The 26,180-nt window shown below is 39.9% G+C and overlaps 1 protein-coding gene across 2 annotated transcripts in view; it reads right to left on the reverse strand.

Moving 5' to 3' along the window:
* msrab (methionine sulfoxide reductase Ab) overlaps positions 1–26,180 on the reverse strand; it is a 123,801-nt gene that overhangs the window by 77,993 nt on the left and 19,628 nt on the right. For both annotated transcript variants that reach the window (XM_062041461.1, XM_062041460.1), the window contains exons 3-4: positions 11,784–11,852; positions 11,550–11,669 (exon numbers count right to left, since the gene is read on the reverse strand). In XM_062041461.1, coding sequence (XP_061897445.1) covers positions 11,550–11,669; positions 11,784–11,852 — 189 coding nt within the window. The remainder of the gene's footprint in view (positions 1–11,549; positions 11,670–11,783; positions 11,853–26,180) is intronic.

The following is a 26,180-nucleotide window of genomic DNA, read 5'->3' on the forward strand; positions in this document are numbered from 1 at the left end:
CCAAGACGTGAAACAGATGAAACTAATAAGTTGTCATGGAAACAAAACAAACAAGAGTGCACAAACAGGAACTAAAAAGAGTCCAAAACCCAAACAGAACATAGCCAAACAAAAACATGATCACAGACATGACAAATTCGGCTTTGCTGTGGGCTTTTGTTAAGTTTTCCCGGCGGCTATGCTCAGCTGTAACTACACTTAACAAGTAACATTAATAGATTTTTAAGACCTTTCAAAATTGAATTCAAAACCTTTTATGAGATCCTAGGAGACATTTTGACATTTTACGGCCTTAATTTAAGACTTTTTAATACGTTTGAAGACCCCGCAGATACCCTGGATTAGGACTATTTCATTCAAAAAACCTATTTTCTTTTATACCAAATTTATTCTTGCAAATGTTTTACTTTTTCCCTTACTTTGTTTCTATTTTTCTTTTCGCTGCGCCACAAATACTCTTTGAATAAATAAACAAAAAAAGGGTATCCTTTACGAAAGGTGCTATATGTCACTATGAACGCATAAACTGGTGCTGAGGGTAAACCTGAGTTGTTGTATTAAAGTAGTGCCCAATGATGACATGAGTGATGACTAATAATAGTCGGTGTAATGATAAACCGCGGTAAAACTCCCCACGGTTAGTATTACCCTTTAAAATACAATTACCGTATTTTTCGGACTATAAATCGCAGTTCTTTTCATAGTTTGGCCGGGGGTGCGACTTATACTCAGGAGGGACTTATGTGTGAAATTATTAACACATTACCGTAAAATATCAAATAATATTATTTAGCTCATTCACGTAAGAGACTAGACGGATAAGATTTCATGGGATTTAGCGATTAGGAGTGACAGATTGTTTGGTAAACGTATAGCATGTTCTATATGTTATAGTTATTTGAATGACTCTTACCATAATATGTTACGTTAACATACCAGGCACGTTCTCAGTTGGTTATTTATGCGTCATATAACGTACACTTATTCAGCCTGTTGTTCACTATTCTTTATTTATTTTAAATTGCCTTTCAAATGTCTATTCTTGGTGTTGGGTTTTATCAAATACATTTCCCCAAAAAATGCGACTTACACTCCAGTGCGACTTATATATGTTTTTTTCCTTCTTTATTATGCATTTTCGGCCGGTGCAACTTATACTCCGGAGCGACTTATAGTCCGAAAAATACGGTATTGTGAAACCTGTCAAGACTTGGTCTTTGGGGTTTGTTTTTCCGGAAGGCAACGGAAAGTTGGCGTGGGCAAGACGTGAATGTGAGTACATGATTTTATTTAACACTATCAAAAAAGAACAAACGAAAGGCGCGCACAATGGCAGAGGTACAAAACTTGGCTAATGAAAACTAAAGACTTGCACAAAGGCAAACAAACTATAAACATGAAACAAAAACTTACTTGGCATGGGACTGTCAACATGGCATGAAGCAGAGTGATGATAACGTGTGATGTCGCCAGGCAGACTAACTGAAAACAATGGACTTAAATAATACAGACATGATTGACAAAAGGTGTGTGAGGCCGAACGTGAAAACTGTTGCAACTAATCGGTCGTCATGGTGACAAAACAAGAGTGCACAAATAGTCCAAAAACAAAACCGAACATAACTAAAACAAAACATGATCACACAGACATGACAAAACCGTGATTGCTAACACTTTGATAAACTCAGGGACCGGCGACACTGCTGATTTACTGGAGAAGCAAGCTAGCCCTAGCTAGCTTAAATGCTAACATTAATACAAGAGACATTAACCTATTTCCCCATTAAAAAAACATTTCAGCCACACTAACCCATCGTTTAAGGTCCCCCTCCTTGGATCATTTTTTACATGGGTAAGTCAGCCGTGTATTTCTTGAATCTCTGGCTCTTAGCTTTGCATGGACTCATCGATCGTTTACAAAATGAGTTTGAAAAAGGAAATGACGCCAGAAAGGTGGAGGCGAGTGATCCCAGTGTTTCCCACACATTCATTTATTTGTGGAGCCCCGCCACGAAAGAATTAAGGCCGCCACACAAAAAAAATGTTGTTTTTTTATTTTTTTTTTTTTTTTTATGTCCTGTCCAGCTTCTCAGGCAAATCATATAGTTGATGTAGATGCCCATATCGGCTGTTCAGATTTACTTTACAAAAGAGAAGTGTAAGATCAAGATTTTTGGAGCTCTTTGTTCAGTGGATCAGATGTTTGATGAAGCTTTGTGTCTATCTACCACCACTACTGTTTTCTGTTTATTTTTTACTGACTGTGGTAGGACACCTCTGCCTCTGTTTCACTTTATGTTGCTGGTAAATAATATGGTTGTAGTAGTAGGCTAAAGTTAAATTATTTAGTATGCACTAATTAAAGGGGCAGAGCTTTAAGAGACATTTTAGCTTTTATATTTTTATAAGATATATTTTTTGTAAGAACCACAATTAATAAATATATTTCAGTGAATAACTTATTGTTCAAATCTGTATATAAATATGTACATAAAGTGTTGCAATTATATTGTAAAATGGATGGATGGATGGATGGATGGATGGACGTTTAAAACAAAACTGTTATTATTAATTAGTAAGTATACATTTTTTGAGCCTTTTTAGAGAAAATCATATCATTGTAGTAAATTATGCAAATTACTCGATGATGTCATGGTGACCACGCCCATAGCCACGCCCCCACCGCCACAGGTATCTTGGCAGTTTATGGGAAACACTGGATCCAGACATGCCCGTGTGGAAATCACACATGAGTACCTTAAGAGAAGCAAACCCAAAATTGCAGCTATTGCGGATACAACACAGCTCAGACGTCAACATAGATGGTTGAGCGACGGTTTTGGATAAGGCCTGGAAGAACGGCAGCCTGGTGGGATATGTTTGTCAACGAGTGTGTTGTGCCACAGGAACGGCAAGAGAACATTCGAATGTCCAGGTCAGCTGTGATTCTACTTGGTGAAAAACTTTGTCCATTTGTCGAAGGGGAGACGACGACAGACTACGAAGAACAGCGAATGCATTTGGACTGGCAAAGCAGACTATTACTAGTTATTGTCCGCGTTGTTTAAATGTACGGCAGTGAAAATAAATTTCCCCAACGGGGACCAATAAATCTAAATCAATCAAATTTTGGTGACAATAACAGTGATATGACATTTTCATATCGCTACATCCCTGCTGGTGACGAAAAACACTGGCTAAGGGTGGGGGAGTCAGACCCTGCAGGAAAGCGGGACTTTGTGACAGACGTGCCAAGGGTGAAGCGGAAGAATACATGCAGACTGAAGTACGGTAGAAGGCCTACTGAGAGTGCACTGATACTATTGTCATGGAAATAAGCAATTTCTTAAATTACACCATCCCTACAACACCTTAACCATCCATGTTTTGAGTATACCCTTTCATTCTCACGTTGCCTCACTTCCATCAGTCTGTTTCCTTGACCGTCCCGACCCCGTTGTGTTGACAGCTCTTCGGTCCAACGCCGTCGCAGTGTTTTTCTCCGTCACGGCCACTGGAGCGACACCAGCACCTTCGCCGCTGACGGACAGGCCACCATCCTTTCCTTTCAATGTTCTTTCGCGTTGATAAAAAAAATAGTTTATTTCCGCCCTCCCCACACTGCAAAAACTGAAATCTAAGTAAGATTAAATATCTCAAATAAGGGTGATATTTGCTTATTTTCTGTCTGATAAGATAATTCTTCTCACTAAGCAGATTTTATGTTAGAGTGTTTTACTTGTTTTTTTTTTTATAATGTCCTGCCCAGCTTCTCGGGCAAATCATATAGCAGATGTAGATGCCCATATCGGCTGTTCAGATTTACTTTACAAAAGAGAAGTGTAGGATACTTCTCTTGTTGCCTTACTTGTATTTTGACTTTATTAAATGTATTTATATAATCATTTGGTGCAGCCGGGCCGGAGCAGGAGGGGATAGAAAGAGAGAAAAAGGAAGACAGAGGGGGGAATTGTGGGGACAAGAGGGGGATTAGACAGAGAGACAAAAACAACAACAGCAAACACAACAACAACAACAGAGCAACATCAGCAAATACGACATGTACAAATATGATGGTAAAAGTAATAGCAAATAAGCAGTTAGCGAAAATAAAAAAATAATACAGAAATGACAATGAGCATTATTACACTAAAAATGGAGCAATATGAATACCAATAGAAATAGTGCTATTGATAATATAATATAATAATTTTAATTGGGGCGGTATAGCTCGGTTGGTAGAGCGGCCGTGCCAGCAACTTGAGGGTTGCAGGTTCGATCCCCGCTTCCGCCATCCTAGTCACTGCCGTTGTGTCCTTGGGCAAGACACTTTACCCACCTGCTCCCAGTGCCACCCACACTGGTTTGAATGTAACTTAGATATTGGGTTTCACTATGTAAAGCGCTTTGAGTCACTTGAGAAAAAGCGCTATATAAATGTAATTCACTTCACTTCACTTAATAAACAATACCAATACTTTACCTTTATTATCAACAATACAATTGTTCAAATGCAACAATACATATACGTAATGATAACTTGAGATACGAAAGAATGCAGGAAAATGGGGGTGGGGGGGAAGAAAGAGAAGCAACCAACCTACATTAACCTTGTAGATTGTTATAGTAACAATAGGTTAAGCTTTGTCAGTGTGCCATGTGTTATACCCAGTTTACCCTAGGGCAACAACGTTAATATATGTTTGATGAAACATGATTATGTGCATGAGTGTATGTGTGCATATGTACCTGTATATGTACAGTATGTGTATATGTGTGCTTGTACAGTGAATGTATATGTACAGTATGTGTATATGTGTGTACAGCGAATGTATATGTACAGTATGTGTATACAGTATGTGTGTTTGAACAGTGAATGTATATGTACAGTACGTGTATATGTGTGTTTGTACAGTGAATGTATATGTACAGTATATGTATGTGTGTGTTTGTACAGTGAATGTATATGTGTAGCATGTGTATGTGTGTGTCTGTACAGTGAGTGTATATGTACAGTATGTGTATATGTATGTTTTTACAGTGAATGTATATGTACAGTATGTGTATACAGTATGTTTGTATAATGAATGTGCGTGTGGATGTACGAACTTTGAGTGTGTAAATATGTACTGTATTTATTTGTATATGTATGTGGGAGCGTAGGTACCTATGTATGTCTGTATGTATGTGTGTGAGTATATGTGAATTTGCATGTACAATACATTTGACTCCCAGTGTGTGCGGGAGCCAGAGTACGGCCCCAGCCTCCCCGAGAGCCCATCCCACAAACAGTAGGTGTGGTGCCCAGGGAACCAGGGGCCACCGCCCCCACGCAGCCAAGCCGGACAGCGACAGGAACCCCAGAGCCTGGCCCACCGTGCCGCCCACAAGGGCCAGCAGCAGGCCGCAGACAGACGCACCCGGCAGAGGACAAGGCACGAGAAAAGCAGGGGGCAGCCAGACCCCAAGCCAGCGAGAGACCACACCCCCACACGGACAGAAAGGCGGGACGCCCCGCCCGAGGGGCCCGGAGACCCCCCGCAACCGGACGGGAAGACCGCCCCCGCCCCACCGGCAACCGGGCCCCCACGAGCCCCCCCCCCACCCCCGGAGAGCGCTGCGAGGCCAGCCCACGGCCACCCCACCCAAGCCGGCCGCCACAGGACCACCCAGCACGGGGCCACGGGAACCACCCACCCCACCCGCAGGGACCCCAACGATGGAGATGGAACAACCAGCAACCGCCCCGCAGAGTCCCCCCACCTGAGGTAGGGGAAATAAATAAATAAAATAAATACATAATAATAATATTAATAAAATATATTAAAAAATAAGAATAAATAAATAATTTAATCTTTTTATAAAAAAAATTAAAAAAAAAGAATTAAAAGAAGATCACAGACATGCTGACACACAAGGTCGCTACCCCAACAACTGGCCGACTCGCAGCACCTCGGAATACCCTGCAGCACCAAGCTACCATAGTAGACGCAGGTACCAGACCCAGCAGGCCCCAACCAAGACGGGCACCCGGAAGGGATGGACGGTGGGACCCAGGAGCTCCAGACACGCAGTCCGGATGCAGTAGCCTGAGGCGCCGCCCCCCACCCGACAGGCAGGCCCAGAACGTACCCCCAGAAATATACATACATATATATATACATACACATAAACATACACATGTACACATACACACACATACATACACATACATACATACATACATACATACATACATACATACATACACACACACACATACACATACATATACACAGTTTGTCATCCCCGACAACCACCACGCGCGCGTGCTGCCACCAGTCACAACATCAGCCACCCCCCTGCACCAGACCCAGCAGCCACGGGCGCCCACACCACTAACAAACGGCAGCAGAAACAGCAGCCACAACACCCCCAGACAGCCAGCACCACCCAATCAAATCAAAGCGATCAAAAAAAAAACGCGACCGGCAACCACACGCCAACAGGATCACAGAGACCAGCCAGCGCCAGCCCGCCAGCAAGCCCAAACGCCAACACGCAAACAAGAGACACCCCCCACCCCCACCAAAAGACCCCACCACCCCAACCCAAACCCGCACAAACACACCACCGCCCAAACAACCGAGACACAGTATCCAGACCAGACACGGGCGCCGCGCCGCCACCACATCAAGTCGCCAACAGAGACCCCACAGCGCAAGGTCGGGCCACACAGGCACGGACCCCACCCAACAGGAAGCGAGACCCGCGCGACGCCACACACAAATAAATAATAAGATTAAACAAAAATAATAATAATTTAAAAAAAATAATAATAATAATAAAATGAAATACAAATTAAATTAAATTAAAAATAACAAATACAAATAATTAAATAAAATAAAGTAAGTAAATAATAAAAATTATTTAAAAAAAAAAAATTAATAAATTAAAAAAAAAATAAAATAAAATAAAAAATAAATAAATAAATAAATAAATAAATAAAATAAAAATAAAAAATATATATATATACATATATACTGTATATATATATATATATATATATATATATATATATATATATATATATATATATATATATATATATATATATATATATATATATATATATATATATATAATAATAAATTCATAAAAGCCTGGCAGGCCACCAGAACGCAGTCCCCGGAATCCGCGCCGGCCGACGAGGCAATGAGGGGTGCGCCGAACCCCAACCCCCCCACATGCATGTGTACAAGGCCCCCAGAGTGTCTACTGTGTAGTTAAAATTAGGAGGTCGGCCATTACAGCCGACCTCCAGTCCCTATTGATGCGTGTAGTGTAGCGTGAGTGAGATATGTATGCTTGTGGGAACTAATAATGCGATTAAAATTGGGGGACATCAAGGTCTTGGTGGGTCCCAACCAAGCCGAGCCCTCCAAATCCTAAGTGTCTAATATGCAGCTAAGATTGAGGGATGGACGAGCAGGGGACAAGACAGGAGGACTGGAGCCCCATAGGAGGCATCCTCAACCCCCCGCCATGCCTCCCCGCAGGACAATCCCCCAAAGTCCTATATTTGTGTGACTGTGTGTGCTATAAGTAGGAGGAGTAGAGGGCCCGGACATCCCCCCCAGTCCATGCGGCCGACAACCAGGAACTACGGCCAGGAAGCCCCCCCCCCCACGGCCCGTGACCCACACCAGACCACTTTAGCGTGACACCACGCGAGCCCACCCCCAGCCAAACAAAGTCAGCCCCCGCCCGCCCCAACCCAACCCCGCAGAGCCCATACCAGCAACCAAACGCAGAAAAACTGCACAGCCCCATGCCCAATGCAAACACCGCATCCCGGCCATCCACACAGCAACGTACCCATACGAGTTCCGGCCAGGGGATGGCGCCCCCCAACTGGGGAAGAAGTCAATGCACCCCGTCCGCACGCCAACCCCCAAACCAGCCGGCAAGCCAACGCCAGCCAGCCCCCACAACCCCACAAGCGCACAGATACCAGCCACAGTCCCCCAACCACTCCAACCCAACACAGCGACGCCAACCGCCGGCAGTACCACAGCAACCATCACCACCACCGCCCGTCCGCAGTACAAACACCCGCGGCCGCCGAAACCGAAACAAAAAAAAGCGACCTACCCCGTAAACCACAACAACGCACACCCCCAGCTACCACAGAGGCCACCAACCCACCTACCCCAACTCATCCACATACAGGCCAATCGATCCACCGGACATCCACACCCATACACACACCTACACATACATACACACATACACATTTACATACATATATGTATATACACATACATACACATACACACATGCATGCATATACATATACACATACACACACACACACATATATATACACCTACATACATATACATATGCACACATATACACACACATACATATACCAAAACAAAACAAAAACAAAAAAAAATAAAAATAAAAATGTTTTACTTGTTTTAAGTGGTTTGGTCCTAAATGATCTCAGTAAGATATTACAGCTTGTTGCTGAGATTTTATGACCTATATTGAGTAAAACATGCTTGAAACTAGAATATCAACTATTGCAAAGCTGTGTCATCAACACTCACAAGTATAAAACTACTTTTTTAAAGTAATAATTTCTTACTTCAAGCGTGAAAAAAAAAAATCATGATTTTGACACGAATGTGTCTCATAATTAAAACAGATGACAGCCAAATGGACTTTGCTGTTTTATTTTCAATGAAACAATAGAAAAGATGTATTCATATAGTAGTACAGTTGGCACTGTACAGTAAACTGACAGTTAATATTTAAACATTTAACATGTGACATTTCAAACAATTTTGAACAGAAATAGTTCATGCACATTCAGATAAATTCTTCAAAATTACAATAAAAAAAAAATTTGGCCGGGGGCCGGGCTGTATATATGCACACTAATTGACTGAAAGAGCACGCACTTGGCGCGATGATGTCGTGTTATCGATGAAAAAATGCATCTTTAGACCATATGATTTGCCTGAGCGGCTAGGAGACCCCGAGAGTAACAAGCCGTTGCCTTGTTGCCTTTCCATTAAGAAAAATGAAGTAGTTTTTAGTATTAGTTTGCTGGTTTCAAGAAATGTAATGCCGAGTGCAAATCATGATGTCAAGATAATGGCACTAGCATTTACTTAATTTAAGAATATTTTTCAACATTTTGAGCAAAAAGGTCTCTTTTTTTTTTCTACCAAGAAAAGTGCACTTGTTATTAGTGAGAATATACTTATTTTAAAGGCCTACTGAAATCCACTACTACCGACCACGCAGTCTGATAGTTTATATATCAATGATGAAATCTTAACATTGCAACACATGCCAATACGGCCGGGTTAACTTATAAAGTGCAATTTTAAATTTCCCGCTAAACTTCCGGTTGAAAACGTCTATATATGATGACGAATGCGCGTGACGTCAATCGTTGAAACGGAAGTATTGGTACCCCATTGAATCCAATACAAAAAAGCTCTGTTTTCATCTCAAAATTCCACAGTATTCTGGACATCTGTGTTGGTGAATCTTTTGCAATTTGTTCAATGAACAATGAAGACTGCAAAGAAGAAAGTTGTAGGTGGGATCGGTGTATTAGCGGCTGGCTGTAGCAACACAACCAGGAGGACTTTGACTTGGATAGCAGACGCGCTAGCCGACGCTAGCCGACGCTAGCCGATGCTAGCCGCCGACCGCACGGATGATCAGGTGAAGTCCTTCGTCCTTCCGTCGATCGCTGGAACGCAGGTGAGCACGGGTGTTGATGAGCAGATGAGGGCTGGCTGGCGTAGGTGGAGCGCTAATGTTTTTATCATAGCTCTGTGAGGTCCCGTTGCTAAGTTAGCTTCAATGGCGTCGTTAGCAACAGCATTGTTAAGCTTCGCCAAGCTGGGAATTATTAACCGTGTAGTTACATGTCCATGGTTTAATAGTATTGTTGATCTTCTGTCTATCCTTCCAGTCAGGGATTTATTTATTTTGTTTCTATCTGCATTTGAGCCCGATGCTATCACGTTAGCTCAGTAGCTAAAGAGCTTCGCCGATGTATTGTCGTGGAGATAAAAGTCACTGTGAATGTCCATTTCGCGTTCTCGACTCTCATTTTCAAGAGGATATAGTATCCGAGGTGGTTTAAAATACAAATCCGTGATCCACAATAGAAAAAGGAGAACGTGTGGAATCCAATGAACCCTTGTACCTAAGTTACGGTCAGAGCGAAAAAAGATACGTCCTGCACTGCACTGTAGTCCTTCACTCTCACTTTCCTCATCCACAAATCTTTCATCCTCGCTCAAATTAATGGGGTAATCGTCGCTTTCTCGGTCCGAATCTCTCTCGCTGCATTGTAAACAATGGGAAAATGTGAGGAGTCCTTCCTCCGGTGACGTCACGCTACTTCCGGTATAGGCAAGGCTTTTTTTTTATCAGCGACCTTTATCGTCATTGTTCTATACTAAATCCTTTCAGCAAAAGCATGGCAATATCGCGAAATGATCAAGTATGACACATAGAATGGATCTGCTATCCCCGTTTAAATAAAAACAATTCATTTCAGTAGGCCTTTAAGGTATTTTTGGGTTCATTGAGGTTAGCTAATTTTACTTGTTTTGGAAAGTCTTGACAAGCCGAATTTTCTTGTTCTATTGGCAGATAATTTTGCTTAGTTCAAATAAAATACCCCTCATTTTTGAATTTTTTTTTCTTGTTTTTGAACACTGACTTTTTGCAGTGCACCTTTTTTTTTTTTCTTTTTCTTTGTTACAGCTCTGTTTTTTTCCCCTCTCCCCTTCCTTTCTGACATCCCTATAGTTGACGCACAATCCCCTTGAAGGGTTTTCACACTCAGAATATCTGCCAGCCAAAGCCCAAAGCGCCTCTCTCGTCCTTTTTCCGCGTCCGATCCTGCTGTGTCCGCCATCGAGACGCTGCGCTTTGCACTGTGTGCGCCCTCGGCGAGGGAGGAGTTCATAATTAAAGCACGCGAGGAGTGCGCAAGGCTCAAACAGCGCCAGACATCTTCATTTGAATTATATATCAATGCCCTACATGAATCAATTAGAATCTTGATGGGGAAAATGGGAGAAAACGCATCCGCGCACGCACACACAGGTAACCAGGATGTTTGATGGCTTTGAGGTTTTAAGCTTGCGTTTCCACCCTGCCAAATCAGTCTCAGGGAAAGCATCCCAATTGATGGCGCTTCATACACTGTAAACTCTGCTGAGAGATGCCACAGCGCAGCATAGAACAGCATACACCAGAACACAGCCCAATCCTTACAAGTAGGTCATGGGTGGGTGGGAATGGTGGAGGGGGGTAGGGGGGGATGTAGCCCATCTGGAGCAGTGCATTCAGAGTAGAAGTTGCCTGCAGATGAAGGGAAGGCGGAGGGGAGGATGTGCGCGCTATAATGAGTCTGACTGTGGTCCTTTTGCCTTTTTTGATTTTTCTCCCTTTTTCTTCGGCATCAAACCGAGTCGTGCCTAACGTTCATCAGTAGAAACACCCGAAAGGGCAGAATTCCTTACCTGAGCATACCTCGTGATAGGTGGGATTGGGGGTAAAGCCACCGGCGAAGCCCACCTGCGTGGAGAAGACCCCAGGAAGCTTCCAAAAAAGTTTCTCAGCTCCCCAGAAACAGCCCATTCCTGCACGTGAAAGGTCATGACACACAAAAAAAAAACACCTTCAAGGGCTGATGGTGGCATCATTTTACTTTGTATGAGAACTGACTGTAAGAAGTAGGGATTAGACCGTCTCACCGAACATGATGATCTCCGTGCCTTCTGGAAAAGGCTGCACGGTGGTATTGCCGTTGACTGCATGCTTGTCTGTGCAGGGGGGGAACAAAAAGGTGAAAAGGTGAGATGAGCGACTAAAACAACCGCATGCATGCAAAAAAGGCCCATCTCAAAAGGGAGTACACCTCTCAAATTTCAGATATAGAAAGAACATTTGGAAATATTTGAGAGTAGTCAGTGTACGGCTTGTATACACTACCGTTCAAAAGTTTGGGGTCACATTGAAATGTCCTTATTTTTGAAGGAAAAGCACTGTACCTTTTCAATGAAGATAACTTTAAACTAGTCTTAACTTTAAAGAAATACACTCTATACATTGCTAATGTGGTAAATGACTATTCTAGCTGCTAATGTCTGGTTTTTGGTGCAATATCTACATAGGTGTATATAGGCCCATTTCCAGCAACTATCACTGCAGTGTTCTAATGGTACAATGTGTTTGCTCATTGGCTCAGAAGGCTAATTGATGATTAGAAAACCCTTGTGCAATCATGTTCACACATCTGAAAACAGTTTAGCTTGTTACAGAAGTTACAAAACTGACCTTCCTTTGAGCAGATTGAGTTTCTGGAGCATCACATTTGTGGGGTCAATTAAACGCTCAAAATGGCCAGAAAAAGAGAACTTTCATCTGAAACTCGACAGTTTATTCTTGTTCGTAGAAATGAAGGCTATTCCACAAAATTGTTTGGGTGACCCCAAACTTTTGAACGGTAGTGTAGTACCGTATTTTTCTGGACAATAGGGCACACCGAATTATAAGGCGCACTGCAGATGAGCGGGTCTATTCAGGTCTAAATTTATACAAATTAATGCATTTTTTTTCTGCATTTAAAACACTTCCTTGTGGTCCACATAACATGTGATGGTGGTTGTTTGGTCAACATGTTGCATGGTTTATGTTTAACAGACCATCTTCAAGCTGCTTTCTGACCGTCTCTTCAGTTTTGTGGGTGGTTTTATTTATGTGGCTCCACTTCGACAGCGTCTTCTCCCCGTCATTTTTGTTGTACCGGTAATTTTTTGTGCTTATTGACTATTGGGCTAAAACAATTTGGCTGTAAAGTAATATATACATTATGTATACACACCAGGGTTGTACGGTATACCGGTATTAGTATAGTACCGCGATACTAATGAATCATATTCGATACTATACCGCCTCTGAAAAGTACCGGTCTGCCGATATCAAAGTATCGAAATATGAAAGTATCGAAACAACTTTGGTACCGCTACCAAAATATTGGTATCGGGACAACACTAATACACACATATATTTAGGCTATACACACCATATATACAGTACAGTATGTTAATATATATATATATATATATATATATATATATATATATATATATATATATATATATATATATATATATATATATTATATATATATGATACATATTTATTAGGTCTGCGAATCTTTGGGTGTCCCACGATTCGATTCAATATTGATTCTTGGGATCACGATTCGATTCTAAATCGATTTTTTTTTTATTCAACGCGATTCTCGATTCAAAAACGATATTTTCCCAATTCAAAATGATTCTCTATTCATTCAATACATAGATTTCAGCAGGATCTACCCCAGTCTGCTGACATGCAAGCAGAGTAGTAGATTTTTGTAAAAAGCTTTTATAATTGTAAAGGACAATGTTTTATCAACTGATTGCAATAATGTAAATTTGTTTTAACTATTAAATGAACCAAAATTTTGACTTATTTTATCTTTGTGAAAATATTGGACACAGTGTGTTGTCAAGCTTATGAGATGCGATGCAATGTAAGCCACTGTGACACTATTGTTCATTTTTTTTAATTTTTATAAATGTCTAATGATAATGTCAATGAGGGATTTTTAATCACTGCTATGTTGAAATTGTTACTAATATTGATACTGTTGTTGATTATATTCATTTTTGTTTCACTACTTTTGGTTTGTTCTGTGTCGTGTTTGTGTCTCCTCTCAATTGCTCTGTTTATTGCAGTTCTGAGTGTTGCTGGGTCGGGTTTGGTTTTGGAATTGGATTGCATTGTTATGGTATTGCTGTGTATTGTTTTGTTGGATTGATTAATTAAAAATAAAATAAAAAAATAAAAATAAAAAAATAGATTTTTAAAAAATGAGAATCGATTCGAATTCGAATCAATTTTTTCCCACAACCCTAATATTTATACAGTTATTTATACATATACATACAATGTAAATACAATACAGTATATATCACCTAAGTGTGAATGTGGAGTGAATGAATAACGGGTTCTCCCTTCTCTGTGAGTGCTTTGAGTATCTAGTCGACAGAAAAGCGCCATATAAATCTAATCCATTATTATTATTATTATTATTGTTATATATTTATGCAGTTCTTAATTATGTGCACTTGTATAGATATTAAATGTGTGATGTATTAAATAAGCATCAAATCAATGTAATATCAAAATCATTACACTAACTTGTTTTTTATCATTATTATTTATTACAACTGTGTTGTTTACACTGATGTTTACACACTTAATCGCCGATCGCAATGCTTTAGTAGGGAAGTTTGCCAAATATATAAAAAATTATTATTATTATTTTTTTGTCATTAAAAAATACAATCATGTGTGCTTACGGACTGTATCCCTGCAGACTGTATTGATCTATATTGATATATAATGTAGGAACCAGAAATATTAATAACAGAAAGAAACAACCCTTTTGTGCGAATGAGTGTCAATGAGTGTAAATGGGGGAGGGAGGTTTTTAGGGTTGGTGCACTAATTGTAAGTGTATCTTGTGTTTTTTATGTTAATTTAATTAAAAAAAAAAAAAAAAAAAAATCATTTTATTTCTTGTGCGGCCCGGTACCAATCGATCCGGGGACCACTGACCTAATAGATGCCAATTTGGGGTCCATATTAATACCCGCCGGAAGTTGAGCACAGTATGCCGGACTACGGTATCAAGCGGTGCGACTTCGTAGCTTACCAAAGTCGTACCAAAACATTTTGACAGATTTTTGAGCGCCGTGTGTAATGTTCTTTATTCACAATGAAAAATCAAATATTTGGTGTTGCTTGCTTACGGGTACTCGCTCGCGTCATTTATTGAACAGGCGTCAACTTGCAGTCCACGCTCTGGTATCTCTTATGTGTGACTGCCATCTACTGGTCACACTCCAACATGTGCCAAATATAATTTCTATGAGGTTGGTAAGCACAACCAGAATTAATATGTACAATTGGTGCACCGAGTTATAAGGCGCACTGTCGATATTTGATAGAATGAAAGGCATTGAAGTGTGCCTTATCGTCTAAAAATAAGGTAGTATGGCTTTGTTATCCACTAAAAATACCTCAATGCCATTATTGTCTAAAAAACTGGTAACACAATTTGTAAGATAATTGTGTGTTGCCTACATTAAAGGATAGTAATGGTAGTATCGTGGTGTGGTGTTGCATGATTTCCAACCTTGACTATTATATTCTTAAGCAGAGTATGATCTCCCTATTTTCCTCCTATCCAACAGAAGCAACCCAAACTCATTTTCAAGATGACAAGTATTTTGCTGAGGAAGAGGAAGGTGAAGGAGTGGACAAGTATGTCTCACCATACTGTGGGACATCCTCAAAGGGCTCCTCTAATGCTGACAACATTGGCACTTACTTCATGGTTCTGGACCGAAAACTTACATTTACAAGTAAAATTCCTCCTAAAATAGACACAGTAGTAATTATAAGCTGGTTTTCTAACAAGTTTCAGCACATTTTGGAACCCCGACTTTTAACTTTTGCATCAGCCTGCTGATGTGATCTACAGAAGACCGGAAGCTACTTCATAAAGCGTAGTATGTGTTTTGGAAGCATCTTCATCTCCAATCATGATATTTTCACGCAGGATTTGAAGGAATTAATTAAAATATGTCTGCCAGATGCATTAATGCAGGTTGTTGCAATGCAATTAAAAAAAGGGGTCAGCCTACATACATTTCCAAATGTTGGGAGTATGAGGAAAGTACGGACCTCTGCAGTCAAAATGACTCACGTATAATGAGACGGACTAAGCGAGAGGAGTGTTATTTGCAGCGATCATTTTATTGATTACGACTTTGAAGAAGAGGGGTTTTGGTCGCAATTTGGATGGAAAAAATATAAAAGACAAAAACAGGATTTTGAAAATCAGCGGCACTCTCGAGAGGAGAAAGACTGAGACAGAACCTGTAGAAAAAAGGAGAAAGGAGAGCAGAAAAGATGCTCAAAAACGACAGAAAAAGAAAACATGCCGCTAGAATTTTTCATTTTCAGTCCTCTTTCAGTTCAGTTCAGTTTCAGTTTCAGTTTATTTCGAACATGCATACGATGCAATCACATATTTCCGGTTGTTTCATAACAGCACGTCCGAAAAGAAGTAGGAAGAAGCTGAGCTTATTTAATCCTACCCCATTTTCATACCATAGCAATTTTATCAAATTTCCTTGTTCTCTGTAACAGAACAGTGAACCAATAAATAATAAATAAATATACCATAGTAAGCATACAAATATTAAATACATAAATAATCTTTGTCTCTATAAAAAATTTTTAAAAAAGGGTTCAAGATGTTCATCATAATTCTTGTTCTGTGTACTTTGTGAACACTTGTAGTTTGAACCGTCTCTTAAACTAATTCATATTGGTGCTTTGTTTGATTTCTTTGGTTAATCCGTTCCATAATTTATAATTTAATTCCACACATTGATATATGTTATATACTGATATACTTTACTGATGATGTTCTCAATGTTTCTGAGGAAATGCTGAAAGCGCATGGAAGAGGAAATGGAAAAGTAGGCAAGTCTGAAAATGGCAAAACATGTTTGCTTATAGTGTTGACCATATCAGTTGTGAAATACCCAAGGTGACAAAAACTTGCAATTAGGTAATCACAATACATTTTTTTACATGCATTTGATCTGTAAATGGGTTCAAGTTCTGTCGATGACGTCACACCAAGAGGGGCGGCATATGAAGTCTGGTAATGGAAAGGGGTGTTCCAAGTACAGTTAGTTAGTTACTCAATACTCGGAAATGACTGCCAGATTCATTTTGAAGAGCGGAAAATACATGAAGGGTCTTGTTCGTAATATTTCAGTCCTCTGGACACTAAGGAAGTTGTAGGAGTGCATGGGGTCTACCATTCCCCAGTGAAGTTATTATGGAGGAGTGCAAAAGGATTCCAGAAACAACCTCTGCAGCTCTGCTAAATTATATGCCCAAGAGGGTTAAGGTAGTGCCAGATAGCAATGGTGTGCTCACACTAAATATTTACACTGAGGACACAATTTGGACATGTTCATTGTGAGGTGTACTCACTTGTATTAAGACAATTCAATCACAAGAATCATTTCAGGTCGATAGTAAATCTATACTGCCATACAAGCTGTACACTGACTACTCTAGAGTATATCAAAGTTTAATTCATCAAACATATGTTAACGTTGTTGCCCTACGGGAAACTGGGTAACACCTCCCTGATACCAAAGTACATGTCAAACTACTTCCTTAAAGTAAATGACCGCCATAACCACAACACCAGGGGGAGCTCCACTAACCACGTTAAACCCAGATTCCGATCTAACAAAAGTCTTAACTCATTCTCTTTCTATGCCACATCAATATGGAATGCACTCCCAACAGGTGTAAAAGAAAGGGCATCTCTATCCTCCTTCAAAACAAAGAACACCTCCAGACAACTTCAACCCTGAACTAACACCCTCCCTTCCTCATCATACCTCTTCGGATTGTAAATAATCAAATGTAAATAATCAAATGTAAATAATCAAATGTAAATAATCAAATGTAGATACTTATTCTTATGCTTTCTGATCTCTTTCTCTATGTCCACTACTTGCTGTACATATCCTACCAAGTCAGTCCTACACTGTTCCAATGTCCATTTCTCTGATGATGCAATTGTTGATGACTGAAGCGTTGATATCAACCAAACCTACCCCCCTCCACATCCCAGATTGTAAATAATGTAAATAATTCAATGTACATACTCTGATGATTATCTTGTGTGATGACTGTATTATGATGATAGTATATATCTGTATCATGAATCAATTTAAATGGACTCCGACTTAAACAAGTTGAAAAACGTATTCGGGTGTTACCATTTAGTGGTCAATTGTACGGAATATGTACTTCACTGTGCAATCTACTAATAAAAGTTTCAATTAATCAATCAGAACATGGCACACTGACAAAGCTTAACCTATTGTTACTATAACAATCTACAAGGTTAATATAGTTGTCTTCTCTTTCTTAACCTCCATTTAATTGCTTTCTTTTGTATTTCAAGTTATTACATATATGTATTGTTGCATTTGAACAATTGTATTGTTGATAATAGAGGTAAATTATTGTTATTATTCATTACCAACAGTGCTATTTCTATTGGTATTTGTATTGCTCCATTTGTAGTGTAATAATGTTCACTATCATTTCTGTATTATTATTTATTTCACTAACTGCTTCTTTGCTATCCCTTCTACCATCATATTTGTACATATCCTATTTGCTGATGTTGTTCTATTGTTATTGTTGTGTTTGCTGTTGTTGTCGTCTCTCTGTCTTATCCCCCTCTTGTCCCCACAATTTCCCCCTCTGCCTTTCCCTCCTGCACCAAATAATAATATAAATCCATTTAATAAAGTCAAATACAAATAAGGCAACAAGAGAAGTATCCCACACTTCTCTTTTGTAAAGTACATTTGTATGGGCATCTACATCAACAATATGATGTGCCTGAGTAGCTGGACAGGACAAAAAAAAATTATTAAAAAAACAAAAATGTTAATTTATGTAGTCTCATTCGAAGATATGATCAAAAGGTTGTTGACATGTGAGGGGTGTACTCACTTTTGAGCGATGCTGTCAGTACAAAAAGAAGAGTGCCATGAAGTGACAGGGGGGCCCGGCGCTTAATTGCCAACGGGAACTGCGCGGCATTAGTGCGCTAAAAAGGAAGTCGGCGTGTGCAAAGTAGGCATGCATGTGACGTCTGCGCAGCCCGCAGATGTGGGAAGGGGAGGGGGGTTGGGGGGATTAGTGTTTGCTAAGAAGACTGAGGTGACTTAGCGAGCAAATCTCCACTAAGCAAGGCTGGTTTGTACTGCAACCACTAATATTAGTCGACAGATAAACAGGGCCACTGGGTGCACTGTGAGCTTAGGCACACAAACGTAATGGACGCTCGCTTCCGAGGTCAACGTGAAATACGACGCTTAAGAGATGCGATGTGTGACAGCGACCCGGATGCAAACAACGTCCGATCCGAGTGATAAAATAGTGGTTACCATGTGTATATCTTTAATGAAGCAGTATCGTTTTGTCCTGTCTGGTCTGTATAGAAGACTGTTTGGGTAACACCGGTCTGGCTTGTCGCACAATAGAACTTTTTTCCCTCAGTAGGCAACAATAACTCGCTGGCCCTTTTCAAACGGACTTTTTGGAGCGCCAACTAGAATGGGAAGATAAAGTAATACCGGTGTTCTGGCCAAGAGTGCCGGCGCAGGCGTATGAATCCGAGAAATGCGGAAATGCTTTTGACGGGAGTACAGTCTTTACACGAAATAGCGCTACGTTTGTGGTAGTGATACCAATATTTTGGTACCGGTACTAAAATTATTCCGATACTTTTCGGTGCTTTTCTAAATAAAGGGGACCACAAAAAAATTGCATTATTGGCTTTATTTTAACAAAAAATGTTAGGGTACATTAAACATATGTTTCTTATTGCAGTTAAGTCCTTAAATAAAATAGTGAACATACTAGACAACTTGTCTTTTAGTAGTAAGTAAACAAAAAAATGCTCCTAATTTAGTCTGCTGACATATGCAGTAGCATATTGTGTCATTTATCATGCTATTATTTTGTCAACATTATGAAAGGCCTACTGAAATCCACTACTACCGACCACACAGTCTGATAGTTTATATATCAATGATGAAATCTTAACATTGCAACACATGCCAATACGGCCGGGTTAACTTATAAAGTGCAATTTTAAATTTCCCGCTAAACTTCCGGTTGAAAACCTCTTTGGATGATGACGTATGCGCGTGACGTAACCGGTGAAACAGAAGTATCGTTACCCCATTGAATCCAATACAAAATAGTTCTGTTTTCATTTCAAAATTCCACAGTATTCTGGACATCTGTGTTGGTGAATCTTTTGCAATTTGTTTAATGAACAATGGAGACTGCAAAGAAGAAAGTTGTAGGTGGGATCGGTGTATTAGCGGCTGGCTACAGCAACACAACCAGGAAGACAGAGATGGATAGCAGACGCATTAGCCGCCGAACTCACCTTAACTTCCTCCGTCTCGCCGACCGCATCTGTGATCGGGTGAAGTCCTTCGTCGCACCGTCGATCGCTGGAACGCAGGTGAGCACGGGTGTTGATGAGCAGATGAGGGCTGGCTGGCGTAGGTGGATAGCTAATGTTTTTAGCATAGCTCTGTGAGGTCCGGTTGCTAAGTTAGCTTCAATGGCGTCGTTAGCAACAGTATTGTTAACCTTCGCCAGGCTGGAAAGCATTAACCGTGTATTTACATGTCCATGGTTTAATAGTATTGTTGATCTTCTGTCTATCCTTCCAGTCAGGGATTTATTTATTTAGTTTCTATATGCAGTTAAGCACGATGCTATCACATTAGCTCCGTAGCTAAAGTGTTTCGTCGATGTATTGTCGTGGGGATAAAAGTCACTGTGAATGTCCATTTCGCGTTCTCGACTCTCATTTTCAAGAGGATATAGTATCCGAGGTGGTTTAAAATACAAATCCGTGATACACAATAGAAAAAGGAGAGAGTGTGGAATCCAATGAGCCAGCTTGTACCTAAGTTACGGTCAGAGCGAAAAAATATATGTCTTGCACTGCATTCTAGTACTTCACTCTAACGTTCCTCATCCACGAATCTTTCATCCTCGCTCAAATTAATGGGGTAATCGTCGCTTTCTCGGTCCGAATCGCTCTAGCTGCATTGTAAACAATAGGAAAATGTGAGGAGCCTTTCAATTGACTACGTCACGCTACTTCCGGTAGGGGCAAGGCTTTTTTTTTATCAGATAACAAAAGTTGCGATCTTTATAGTCGTTGTTTTCTACTAAATCCTTTCAGCAAAAATATGGCAATATCGCGAAATGATCAAGTATGACACATAGAATGGATCTGCTATCCCCGTTTAAATAAAACAAAATCATTTCAGTAGGCCTTTAAGGACAAGTGGTAGAAAATGTATTATTAATCTACTTGTTCATTTATTGTTAATATCTGCTTACTTTCTCTTTTAACATGTTCTGTCTACACTTCTGTTAAAATGTAATCATCACTTATTCTTCTGTTGTTTGATACTTTACATTAGTTTTGGATGATACCACAAATTTGGGTATCAATCCGATACCAAGTAGTTACAGGATCATACATTGGTCTTTTTCAAAGTCCTCATGTGTATTTCCTGAGTTTATAAACATAATATACATTTTTTAAAAACCAAAGAAGATGTGATACCAAAAAATATCGACGTAACCATAGTAGTATCGACTAGATACGTGCCTGTACTTGATATCATTACAGTGGATGTTAGGTGTAGATCCACCCATGGCGTTTGTTTACATTTTGATGCCGGTGAGCAACGGTGTGTAGTGAAGCATGTTTAGCTATTCCTCGTCCTGCAGGGATGATACTTGTAAGAAACTTACTTTATTCGTCGCCATGGAGACCAGGATTGGTGATTAAAAAGTCGCTAAAACACTGCAGATGGCGTACGTTAGCCGGTAGCTAGCAAGCCATGTCTTAAAGCACCTCTTCCTGAGGGCGTTTCAGTGTTATAACTTCACCTTCATCATTAGTTTTTAAGCCAAAATGCGTCCGTTGTCCCTTTTCTGTCTCCACACTGTGTCTGCTTGGAAGTACTCCGTGCTTGTGCACTGCCGAACATGCTTGTCTGCTCGTAAAACCAGCAATGTCACGACGTGACTTTGACGCGGGCGCGGGTGGGTGCGGGACCGGTACGCTTCAGAAGTGGTATAGTACCGAAAATGATTCATTAGTATCGCAGTACTATACTAATACTGGTATACCGTACAACCCTAGTTTGTGGTATTTAGACATTCGACATATTCACTAAAAACAATCAAATGTATGATTTATTACGTTTTAGTTTTATGTGAAAATATTGAAAATTGCGTTATCTATTTACATTTCGTAAGGTAGCTGCATACAAGCTTTGTCGAACATCTACTTAAATTGCCTTTTCTACGTAGTCATTTCTTATATAGCTGCATCGATTATCTATTTATGACATTAAAGTTAAAGTTAAAAAAAGTTAAAGTACCAATGATTGTCACACACACACACTAGGTGTGGCGAAATTATTCTCTGCATTTGACCCATCACCCTGGATCACCCCCTGGGAGGCGAGGGGAGCAGTGGGCAGCAGCGGTGGCCGCGCCCGGGAATCATTTTTGGTGATTTAACCCCCAACTCCAACCCTTAATGCTGAGTGCCAAGCAGGGAGGTAATGGGTCCCATTTTTATAGTCTTTGGTATGACTCGGCCGGGGTTTGAACTCACAACCTACCGATCTCAGGGCGGACACTCTAACCCAGGGGTCACCAACGTGGTGCCCGCGGGCACCAGGTAGCCCGTAAGGACCAGATGAGTAGCCCGCTGGCCTGTTCTAAAAATAGCTCAAATAGCAGCACTTACCAGTGAGCTGCCTCTATTTTTTTAATTGTATTTATTTACTAGCAAGCTGGTCTCGCTTTGGGCGACATTTTAATTCTAAGAGAGACAAAACTCAAATAGAATTTGAAAATCCAAGAAAATATTTTAAAGACTTGGTCTTCACTTGTTTAAATAATTTCATTAATTTTTTTATTTTGCTTCTTATAACTTTCAGAAAGACAATTTTAGAGAAAAAATACAACCTTAAAAATGATTTTAGGATTTTTAAACACATATACCTTTTTCATTCCTCTTCTTTCCTGACAATTTAAATCAATGTTCAAGAAAATTTATTTTTTTTATTGTAAAGAATAATAAATACATTTTAATGTAATTCTTCATTTTAGCTTCTGTTTTTTCGACGAAGCATATTTGTGAAATAAATCTAGAAAATCTGTAGAATCAAATTTAAATCTTATTTCAAAGTCTTTTGAATTTCTTTTAAAATTTTTGTTCTGGAAAATCTAGAAGAAATAATGATTTGTCTTTGTTAGAAATATAGCTTGTTCCAATTTGTTATATATTCTAACAAAGTGCAGATTGGATTTTAACCTGTCATCAAAATTCTAAAATTAATCTTAATCAGGAAAAATTACTAATGATGTTCCATAAATTCTTTTTTTAATTTTTTCAAAAACATTCGAATCAGCTAGTTTTTCTCTTCTTTTTTCGGTTGAATTTTAAATTTTAAAGAGTCGAAATTGAAGATAAACTATGTTTCAAAATTTAATTGTCATTTTTTTCGTGTTTTCTCCTCTTTTAAACCGTTCAATTAAGTGTAAATATCATTAATTATTCATAATAACATAGAGTTAAAGGTAAATTGAGCAAATTGGCTATTCCTGGCAATTTATTTAAGTGTGTATCAAACTGGTAGCCCTTCGCATTAATCACTACCCAAGAAGTAGCTCTTGGTTCAAAAAGGTTGGTGACCCCTGCTCTAACCACTACCCTACTGACACCTGGACCAGCGGTGTCAAACGTACGGCCCGCTCCAAACCGTTCCCACAAGGTTGGGCGCATGGAATTGTCCAAAATGTTTTGGTATCCTGGAGCATTCAAAGTTCCTTTCACTGGAACTAAGGGGCCAAACCCAACTCCTGGAGCGCGCCCCTTCCTCTTCCAACATGACTGTGCACCAGTGCACAAAGCAAGGTCCATAAAGACATGGATGACAGAGTCTGGTGTGGATTAACTTGACTGGCCTGCACAGAGTCCTGACCTGAACCCGATAGAACACTTTTGGGATAAATTAGAACAGAGACTGAGAGCCAGGCCTTCCTTCCTGACCAACATCAGTGTGTGACCTCACTAATGCGCTTTTGGAAGAATGGTCAAAAATTCCTATAAACACACTCCGCAACCTTGTGGACAGCCTTCCCAGAAGAGTTGAAGCTGTAATAGCTGCAAAAGGTGACCTGACATCATATTGAACCCTATGGGTTAGGAATGGGATGACACTTCAAGTTCATATGTGAGTCAAGGCAGGTGGCCAAATACTTTTGGCAATATAGTGTATGTTAACACACTTTTTAATGTGGTAAAGTTTCTTGTGCCAACCACCAGCAAAATTATACATTCAAGGGTTTAAAAAGACACCAAATGTTTTCTTGAGTGGAGTAACAGATTGCAGTAGCGTCGCAAACTCTTACATTGTCACTCGCAGCCCTCAGGCAGTTCTGTTGCGTCTTTGCGCAGCAGAGCCAAGCCATGTTAGAGAGCCCTGTCAGCTGCAACCTACCTGCATCTCTGAGTGTACTTTCTTAGTCAACGTATACGTGGTGGGAGAAGAAGATATTCCTTCTCCACCTCCTACTATAAGAGCGCTTCTGTTCAAAGTGATAAATAAAAAAAAGTACTGAATATGGCGAATCACTGTGCGCGAGAAGAATGAGTGAGACAAGTGTGGTGGAGGAGGAGTGGGAGGAAGAGAGCCTGCCAAAACAACAAAATGACTAAATGGCCAAAAAGATGCAAAGGATGTGAGAAGTTTTCAGATCTCCCTGACTTCGGGCAGTATATAAGACGACAAAGCAATTCATCCAATTGGGAAATGAAGAACTGGACACTCTCGTTAAATAGAACATTGAGGTTGCTTGCTTAAATAAGTGTTTTACAGTCTGGTGTGCCGTGGGAGATGACCTAATTTCACCTATTTGGGGTAAAAAAAATATTTTTTGCAAACCAGTAATTATAGTCAGCAAATTATGTGTTGTTGTTGAGTGTCGGTGCTGTCTAGAGCTCGGCAGAGTAACCGTGTAATACTCTTCCATATCAGTAGGTGGCAGCAGGTAGCTAATTGCTTTGTAGATGTCGGATACAGCGGGAGGCAGCGTGCAGGTAAAAAGGTATTTAATGCTTAAACAAAAAAATAACAAAGGTAAGTGCCCTTAAGAAAAGGCATTGAAGCTTAGGGAAGGCTATGCAGAACGAAACTAAAATTGAACCGGCTACAAAGTAAAGAAAAACAGAATGCTGGACAACAGCAAAGACTTACTGTGGAGCAAAGATGGCGTCCACAATGTACATCCGAACATGACATGACAATCGACAATGTCCCCACGAAGAAGGATAAAAACAAAGTAGATGTGGGAAATATCGCTCAAAGGAAGACATATAACTGCTACAGAAAAATACCAAAAAAAGAGAAAAAGCCACCAAAATAGAAGCGCAAGACAAGAACTAAAACACTACGCACAGGAAAACAAAGCAAAAAAGTCCAAATAAGTCACAGCGTGATGTGACAGGTGGTGACAGTACACCTACTTTGAGACAAGAGCTATAGTGATGCATGGTTGGTTATGGTCTAAAGTCATATCCAACAATTGCGACAACCACTTTTTACAGTCAACTGAGTTTCGTTTTTTAATGATTTCTGCTGGTGGTGTGCCTCCGCATTTTTTCAACGCAAAACATGTGCCTGGGCTCTAAAAAGGTTGAAAAACACTGGCTTAAATGACAGTTATTATTTAATTGTTAAAAAAAAAAAACTTTTAAAATTTTGATGTCTGCAAGTAATTAATTGCAGACATCAAAATTTAAGGCCAAACACGTTTTAAGTTATAACCTAGCACGGGGGTCAGCAACGCGAGGCTCTTTAGCACCGCCCTAGTGACTCCCTGGAGCTTTTTCAAAAATGGGTAAAAATGGGGGAGAAATATATTTGTCGTTTTAATAATGTTTGTGTAGGAGGACAAACATGACACAACCTTTCCTAATAGTTAGAAAGCCCACTGTTTAATATCTTAGTATTTATGCTTCACTGATGACAGTGTTTGGCCAACACTGTTTTGTCCTACTTATTTTGGCGGTCCCTGAACTCACCGTAGTTGGTTTACGTGTACAACTTTTTCCGTCTCTGCCACAGAAAGACGTGTTTTATGCCACTCCTTCTTTGTCTCATTTTGTCCACCAAACGTTTTATGATGTGCGTGAATGCACAAAGGTGAGCTTTGTTGATGTTATTGACTTGCGTGGAGTGCGAATAATCCATGCTAAAATGCTATTTAGGCTAGCTGTGTGTACATATTGCATCATCATGCCTCGTTTGTAGCTATATTTGAGTTCATTTAAGTTCCTTTACTTTTGTCCTCTGTGT

Source organism: Entelurus aequoreus, linkage group LG03 (assembly GCF_033978785.1).
Source record: "Entelurus aequoreus isolate RoL-2023_Sb linkage group LG03, RoL_Eaeq_v1.1, whole genome shotgun sequence".
NCBI classification, from domain to species: domain Eukaryota; kingdom Metazoa; phylum Chordata; class Actinopteri; order Syngnathiformes; family Syngnathidae; genus Entelurus; species Entelurus aequoreus.